At 51.5% G+C, this 8,373-nt stretch overlaps 1 protein-coding gene across 6 annotated transcripts in view; it reads left to right on the top strand.

Annotated features, from left to right (window-relative positions):
* Nucleotides 1-8,221, top strand: part of Tpm2 (tropomyosin 2) — a 9,469-nt gene extending 1,248 nt beyond the window's left edge. For 3 of the 6 annotated variants that reach the window (XM_028779056.1, XM_028779055.1, XM_028779054.1), the window contains 8 exons: nt 75-200; nt 3,132-3,265; nt 3,369-3,486; nt 3,579-3,649; nt 3,795-3,870; nt 4,395-4,457; nt 4,578-4,647; nt 8,068-8,221. In XM_028779056.1, coding sequence (XP_028634889.1) covers nt 75-200; nt 3,132-3,265; nt 3,369-3,486; nt 3,579-3,649; nt 3,795-3,870; nt 4,395-4,457; nt 4,578-4,647; nt 8,068-8,150 — 741 coding nt within the window. In that variant the 3' untranslated portion in view covers nt 8,151-8,221. Of the gene's footprint in view, nt 1-74; nt 201-3,131; nt 3,266-3,368; nt 3,487-3,578; nt 3,650-3,794; nt 3,871-4,139; nt 4,216-4,394; nt 4,458-4,577; nt 4,648-6,939; nt 7,270-8,067 lie in introns of those variants that run through there. The other 3 variants (XM_028779059.1, XM_028779060.1, XM_028779057.1) reach the window with 3 other exon arrangements.
* The last annotated feature ends 152 nt before the right edge of the window (nt 8,222-8,373 follow it).

Genomic DNA, 8,373 nt, shown 5'->3' with positions numbered 1-8,373 from the left:
CAGACCTTCTGTCTTCTTTCCTTGCCTCTGGGCCCTGACCCAGAGCTGGCTGATTAAATCTCTGTCTTCCGCAGCTGGAGGAGGAGCAGCAGGCCCTCCAGAAGAAGCTGAAGGGGACAGAGGATGAGGTGGAAAAGTATTCCGAGTCTGTGAAAGATGCCCAGGAGAAACTGGAGCAGGCCGAGAAGAAGGCCACCGACGTGAGTGTGGTCTTGGGGAGGTTTAAAGGAGCCCCAGGCATGGTCGAGAAGGGAGAAAGGGACCAGGTCTCTCCAGCACCAGAACAGACAGGTTTCCTCTTTGTAACACCACCAAGGGCAGGTTTACACAAGTAACCCAAGACACTAGGTAAATCAAAACCACCTACTACTTCCCGATAGGACTCAGCCTCCTAATTCCTCTGGGTTCCAGCCCTTAGAATGTGTGGTGATCAAGTGGTGAGTCATTGTAGAGTCACCGTGAAGGGTGGGAGGTGAGAGTTTACCCTCCCTCTTAGTTAATCCTCCTCTCTGAGAATGAAGAGGAGGAGACTGCAGCTGTGTTTGGTGTGTCTGAGGAGCTAGCTAGTGTGAGGGCCAGGAAAGGTGAGGTGCTCCAAAGATGGGGCTCTGGTTTCAGTTGCAGCGCTAAGGGGCCTTTAGGAAGTCCCCACCCCTGACCTCTGGCACCAGCAGGACGGCTGCCCTGGAGCCTCAGCTCAGGTTCTGGTGGCTCTTCATTTACCCTCATTAAGCTGTCAACCTCAAGCCCAGGCCAGGCCACAGGGCAGAGCAACAGGGCCACAGTTGCCAAAGCAGCCACCTTGGCCAGGCTCTGCTTACCCTGAGATTTCTCTGCCCAGCTCCAACCAGACTTCGCTGCTTCCCAACATTCCCAACTCACATCGTGGGGCAGCCTGGCCACGTGACTTTGGATGCTCCACTTTCGCCATCTCTTGCCTCAGTTTCTCATTTGAAATTTAAGATGAGTCTGTAAGCAGGGTGTAAGCCGTGGTCTGAACACCTGAGATGACGTTTGTATTGCTCATCCTCTACCTCCTGCAAAGCCCCCGGGGCTGGGCTTCCCGCCTCTGGTCTCTAGTCTTGGTTCTCTATGTGCTCTGGCACTTGGGAAGGAATTGACCTGCAGCTGCTAGCAAAGTTGACCCTGAGCATCTGATACTCTATAAATAACCTAGGCTCAGTGCAGCTGGAGGCAAGACTGGAAACCCAAGGAGCTTGGTGGGGGGGAGAGGGGGGAAGCAGGGACAGTTGGGGAAGCCGGCAGCCCTGCCAGTCATAAATAGGAAATGCAGACCAAGTTTATAGTGTTGCCTTGAACATAGCAATTAACTTAGGCAGTGCCTTGATTCCTCTGCTCTCTTTTGTTTGCCCTTCACCCATTGGGAATGGTGGCATCTCCCCTGTGGTGGGAGAGCAGCCAGCATCCATAGGTTAGAAGAACAGACATGGCGGATATCAGTCTTAAAATGACCCTAAGACTTCCCGAGCTCGGCAGTCATTTGTTGCCCTACCACCACCATCTCTCTAGAGTAATCCCCCAGTGTCCCCCAGAGCTGTTCTCCCTTATGCTGTCCCCAGAGTGTTTCCACATTGAGTCACTGGGCCCTGTGCCCATGATGGCCTCTTGTTCTAGGTGGCCAAACTCCAGGTACTGAAGGCACCTGGAGGACAAGCTATAAACTGCTTTCTATATATGGTGATGTGTTTCTCCTGCTCTGCAGTGTTGCCCAGGGTCTGCCTTCTCTGCCAGCCCCACCCACCCCCAGTGCTACCACCCAGCTCGTCCTCTCCGCTCCCTCCCTCCCCTCCTCTAGTCTAGTCCTTCCTTCTTTTTGGTCTTAAATCTCTACAGGGGTCTCTATGATTTTGTCTTGAAGAACAAGACAGGGTTATCTGACATTTTTACAGGGATGACTCCGAGCAGGCAATGTATTCAGAATGTCACTATTTCCATAGGTGGCTTATCATTAGAACCAACTGGGAGCTTATTTTAAAAAGAGGGGGAGCAGGGGGCTGAAGATATGGTTCAGTGGTTCAGAGCCCTTACTGCTCTTGAAGAATACCTGGGTTCAGTTCCCAGGGTCTCCCAACCATATGGGCACTAGGTACACACACATACAGTATACATACAGGCAGGCAAAACGCCGATACACATAAAATAAAAATAAATACTTTATCTTAAAGGCACAAGAGTTCCAGACCCCTCCTTGGAGGACTCAGTTGAGTGAGTCTAGCGTGGAGTTGAAAACCTGTTGAATTTATGAGCCTCCACTGTGGTCCTGTGGATTAATAGGACATTATCTCAGAAGCGTCCTAAGAAGCTGTGATTGTTAACTCCGGTTTATGAAGGAGGGAACTGAGGCTTCAGGAGGCCAAATTGTGTTGCCCAAGGTCATATAACAAGTGTGGAGTAGCCAAGCCATGGCTCGAAGACGACAGACAGCCTGACTCTGAGCCAGTGCACTTAAAAACCACACTGCTGTTGTCATTTTCCTTTATGGGCAACCCTGCTCCTCCCCACGTCTGTTTCTCAGGGTAGCCTGGGTCTCTATGGACCTTCTCCAAAAGCTCTTTCCATATTCAGAGTCTGAGTATCATCACTTGCTCTCCCTTCCCCCCCCCCCCCCCCACTGTCACCTTGGCAGGGAGCCCCTTGTTACAGCCATGGTTCCTTACAGGCCCGCTTGCCTCTGAAGTCTCCGGCTGGGAAGTCTGCCTGGCAGCTGGTGATATCACAGAACTTGATTTTGTGATTGGCTGCTTTTTAGTAGCAGCAAAGTCTGGGTCCTTGCCTATTTCCCCCTTTACCTGACCCAGGCTCTGCTTTGTAGGAATCAGAGCTGCCTTAGACTTAGGTGTTAGCATTTGGAGTGCTCTCAGGGGAGCTACTGGGACCAACCACCTAATCGCTAACCCTGCATCGTGCCGGAAGAGACACCACATCAGGAGCATGGAGCTTGTGGGGGAACGCAGGTTTTTATCTAGGTAGAAGATTGTTTACATGGGGGAAATAAGTTGAAGACTTAGAAAGCAGAAAGCTAAGATTCTGGAAAAGAAATGTACTGTTCTTGGAATCTAGCAGATCCTAAGGCATAAAAAGTCCTTTGACCTCTGACCTCTGACCCACAGGCTGAAGCAGATGTGGCCTCTCTGAACCGCCGCATCCAGCTGGTGGAGGAGGAGTTGGATAGGGCACAGGAGCGCCTGGCTACAGCCTTGCAAAAGCTGGAGGAGGCTGAGAAAGCGGCTGATGAGAGCGAGAGGTGGGGAAGGGAGCCCTGAAGTAAGACAGGGTAGGGACTGCAGAGGGAGGGACCCGTCTCTGCTGGCACTGGCCCCACACACACTTCTGTCCCTGCTTCTCAGAGGAATGAAGGTCATTGAAAACCGGGCCATGAAGGATGAGGAAAAGATGGAGCTTCAGGAGATGCAGCTGAAGGAAGCCAAGCACATCGCTGAGGACTCAGACCGCAAATATGAGGAGGTGCCAGCCTTGTCCCCGCTCACTTTCACCAGCAATCCCCAAAGTTCGAGGTGGTCACCACTGACCTACTTCTCTCTCCCACTTCCCCTCAGGTGGCCAGGAAGCTGGTGATCCTGGAAGGAGAGCTGGAGCGCTCTGAAGAGAGAGCCGAGGTGGCTGAGAGGTATGGATACCCTGGGTCTGAATGGACTGGTAGAACTCGGCCTGAGGGCTCAGCTGGGGACACTGTGCACAGTGGTCAGGCAGTTCCCCAGGCCAGAGGCCACAGGAACAGGCTTTGTCCTCTGATATATGCCCGCTGCCCCCAGCCGAGCCAGGCAGCTGGAGGAGGAGCTTCGAACCATGGACCAGGCCCTCAAGTCGCTGATAGCCTCAGAGGAGGAGGTAGTAGCCTCTCTGGGCCTTTCTAGGCAATGGCACCTTTTCTCACTCACCTCACGTCCCTCCCCAGCTCAGCGTCTCAGGCTACTGTCTCTCTCCCGCAGTAGGAATGGGGCGGGGGGCGGGGCTTCCAAACTCGGCTTTCTGTCACTCTCACCACTTTGCTCTTCTCTTTTCTCCTCCGCCCTTCCCCCACTGTGCCACCCCTCCCCGCGCCCCACTGTCTCACCTCACTGTGCCCTCACGCTCCATCCTGCCACACGCCCCTGCAGTAAATGTGGGGACCTAGAGGAGGAGCTGAAAATTGTTACCAACAACTTGAAATCCCTGGAAGCCCAAGCGGACAAGGTATAGGGTGGGGAGGGGCAGCGAGGAAGGGGCTGTGCAGAGGGGAGGGGAGGGCTTAGGTAGGGAGGGATAGGTGCTTAATGAAGGTCGACAGGAGCTTGAATGGATCAGTGTGTAGTTGAAGGATTCGGGATCGCTGAAGTGGTTCTCTGATGGTGGCATGTGTATGTCTCTTAAAGTATTCCACCAAAGAGGACAAATACGAAGAAGAGATCAAACTTCTGGAGGAGAAGCTGAAGGAGGTGAGAGAACCTGTGGCAGGAAACTGAGGGGTAGGGATGAAACAGAAGGGTGACTTGGGGGACATTCTCTCTGGGGAGGCCTCTTTCTTGGCCATCTCTTCTATCCCTTCTTTATTTCAGGCTGAGACCCGGGCAGAGTTTGCTGAAAGATCTGTGGCAAAGTTGGAGAAAACCATTGATGACCTGGAAGGTAAAAGGATACTCCTCCACACGGTCAGGTCACCTGTCCCTTATCTCCCTGTGTCTGCATGTGAGTCGGGTTACCCAGGGCTCTGCAGACTCTGCCAGGCCATGCCCACAACCCAAGCAGTTAAGTCCGGCTACCCACTGCTTCTGGGTTTAGAATAACGAGGATTCCCTGAAGAGTGAAAAACAGACTGCCAGGCTGGAGAGCTGGCTCAGTGGTTAAGTGCACTGGCTGCAATTCTGGAGGTCCCAGGCTTGAGGCCCAGCTTCTACAAGGTGGTTCACATTCTGTAACTCCAGTTTTAGGGGATCTAACATCTTCTGGCTTCTGTAGGAACCAGGCCTGCACACAGTGAACAGACACACTGGCAAAACACCTTTACAGGGGTTCTCTGTGTAGCCTTGGTTGTCCTGGAGCTCAATGTATAGCCCACTAGGCTGTCCTCAGACTCACAGAGATCCTCTTGCCTCTGCCTCCTGAGTGTGGAGACTAAAGGTGTGAGTCACCATAACCTGACTTTTTTAAAAAAAAATTATTATTTTGTATATATGAGTACACTGTAACTATCTTCAGACAGACACACCAGAAGAGGGCATCGGATCCCATTACAGATGGTTGTGAGCCACCATGTGGTTGCTGGGAATTGAACTCTGGAAGAGCAGTCAGTGCCCTAAACCACTGAGCCATCTCTCCAGCCCCACCTGACTTTCTTTCTTTCTTTCTTTTTGTTTTTTTTTTTTGTTTTTTTTTTGTTTTTGTTTTGTTTTGTTTTGTTTTGTTTTGTTTTGTTTTGTTGAGACAGAGTTTCTCTGTATAGCCCTGGCTGTCCTGGAATGACTTTTTTTTTTAATTGGAAAAAAGACAACATATTCCTGGGCTTGGAAGTGGCTCAGTGAGTAAAGCACTTGTCCCACAAACATGAGGACATGACTTCTACTACCCAGAAGTCAAGTAAAAGCCACCACAGTAGTCTGTGTCTGTAATCCGAGCAACAACTCCTGGCACCATAGGATGGAAACTGGGTGGTAGAGACAAGAGAATGACTAAGAAGCTCAACTGGCCTGGCATCTGAAGTGATGCTAAGACCTTGCCTCAAACAAGGTGAAAGTTAAGGACCAAAATACAAAGCTGACCTCTGACCTTCACAAGATACTATAGCATACACACCCCTGCAAACACACACACACCATACATATCCACAAAATTAAGTTGAATTCCTGAGGGCTGCAGTGGTAGATCACACAGGAGGCCCTGGTTTAAAAACAAAACAAAACAAGAGCCCACATGCTCTAGACCCTGCTCCAAATTCTTGCTGACTTTCACTGGACGTGGTCTCACCGTGAAGACCAGGCTGGCCTCAGATTTATGGCAATGTCCTGGAATCTGGCTCCACAGTGCTGGAATTACAGGATTAGGCTACAAGCTCCTTAATACTGGTGTTGCTAGCCTTGCATAACACTAATCTAGTAATTACCATCTCTAAGTACAAGACAATAGTGATATTAGAGAGAGCCCTGCCCCAGTGCTGGGATGGAACCCAAGGCCTCATAGGTTTTAGGCAAGTGCTCTACCACTGAACTGTCTGCAGCCCCAAGACTTCTGTAACAAATACTGTTTTGTTTTGTTTTAATTCAGTGCTGGGGATTGAACCTAAGACCTAAGGCCTCACACATGCTAGGCAAGTTCTCTGCCACTGAGTTATATCCCCAGCCACTACTTGATCAGATATGAGGGCTTACACAATACTGCTCATGAAAGATACTGCTTTGAGTTATACTCGGCAAAAGACAGGAATGCAGGTGTTTTCTGGTCAGTGGTTATTCCTATTATCAACAAAGGTGGCCTTTCTTTCCCTTTTGCTCTGATAACCATTTACTTTCATTACTTTTCATGTCTCCTGTTTCCAGTCTTCTCGGGCAGGCAGGAATTTTATCTCCTGGGTTAGGACTTTAGACTCCTGGTCAGCACCCTTCCGTCCCCTCTTAAGCATGCCTGCTTGCCTGCACAGAGCACTGTCCACAGGCTCCTGGGAGACTGTGTGTGTGTGTGTGTGTGTGTGTGTGTGTGTGTGTGAGAGAGAGAGAGAGAGAGAGAGAGAGAGAGAGAGAGAGCGCAGTTGGGGTACAGAGGAGCTGGGGAAGAGGGAGCCCTGACTGCCATCTACCCTGTCCTCCGGTCTCTCTCCTCTGTCCACCCCTCTGATTCTGTTTTCCATTTCATCATCTTCCTCTCCTCCTCCCTTCTCCATTTCCTCTCCCCATGCTCCCTCCTCCTCCCCCTCTTCGGACACCCCAGATGAAGTCTATGCACAGAAGATGAAGTACAAGGCCATCAGCGAGGAGCTGGACAACGCACTCAATGACATCACTTCCCTCTGAGTTCCCACTGTGGCTGTCGGGCCCCTTTCTCTCCTCTCTTTCCATTCTCTCTGAGGGGAGGGGGCAGCCAGGAGGAATACTAATTGGCCATGTTGCACAGCCAGCCTGAGGGCAGCCTGAGGGCAGCCTGAGGGACATGTCTGCCACCCCTGCCACCCACTCTGGCACTGGCTTTCTCCTGCCATCTGTCCACCATCCACTGACCTCTACCCCTCCACTACTTAATAAACTCTGAACTTGGTCTCCATGCTGTTCTCCTCCAGAGAGCTCTTCCTCACTCTCAAAGCTCTGCTTCACTCCTGAGACCCTGGCTTTTACTGCCATGCTCAATGTGTGCCGCTCAGCACCCTGCACTCGGCCCTCCTCCCTCAGCACACTGTGGCTCCCACAGACCCTCCTGCATGGCACTCCCAGCCTGTCACTTTCTGATAAGCAATGCATGTGGCTATATGTAGGTCCATGGAGCACACCTTCCCCCGCCTCGGCAGCCCATCACCAACCTTGGCGCACTTAACTGGGATTCCAGGATCTGAGGGAATGGCTGAAAGGGAAATGGGGTTCTGGGGTCAGGGGAGGGGGCCAGAAGGTCAGGAAGGACTGGAGTGAAGGTCGTTAAAAGTATTGGATCTCTACAAGAAGGGCTTTTGCAGCTGCTGCAGGTCTGTTTTCTGTCCCAGTTCTGTCTGTCTGACCTTCCCTTTCCTGGCTGAACCTTTGTCTTTCCTTTTGTTTCCAACTGTCCTAACCTTCTAAAGGAAGGCACCCCGTTTACAATACAGGTCTCCCCATCCCACTGTCACTCCTCCAGCCAAGGGCTGGAACAAGATTTGTGTCTGGAAAGTCCACCCATTTGTGCCCCTACCATCACAGGCCCCAGGTCTCCTAACATGCCCCAGGTCACATAACATATCCCAGATCTCCTAACATACCCCAGGTCCATCAAGTGTCTTCTAACATGGTTTTTGCTGTGTCGTCTTTTTCCCTCCCTGTCCACGGTTTCCTCCTGTTTACCCTCCCCCACCTCACCTGCTGCTTCCCCTCACAGAGACTTTGGCTAGTGCCAAGGAAGAGAACGTGGAGATTCACCAGACCTTGGACCAGACCCTTCTGGAACTCAACAACCTGTAAGGGCTGGCCCTGCTGCCTACCAGACTGCATAGTTGCCTCCTCAGGCCAATAAACTGATGTTACTGGCATGCCAGGGCCCTTTCAGCCTTTTTCTGTTGGCAGTGGAGCTGGAAGGACCCTGATTGAGTAAAGGCTGGCCCCCACTCCTGTAGTTCCGTCCCATTTCAGTGGGAGCTATGAGGTGTGGGAGTACCAGGCTCAGCAAGAGAGCTGTGTAAAATCC

The sequence above is a fragment of the Grammomys surdaster genome, unplaced genomic scaffold, assembly GCF_004785775.1.
Source record: "Grammomys surdaster isolate TR1022 unplaced genomic scaffold, NIH_TR_1.0 344, whole genome shotgun sequence".
Lineage (NCBI taxonomy): Eukaryota > Metazoa > Chordata > Mammalia > Rodentia > Muridae > Grammomys > Grammomys surdaster.
The sequence above is the reverse complement of the archived record's forward strand: the minus strand, read 5'-3'. Positions and strand labels throughout refer to the sequence as shown.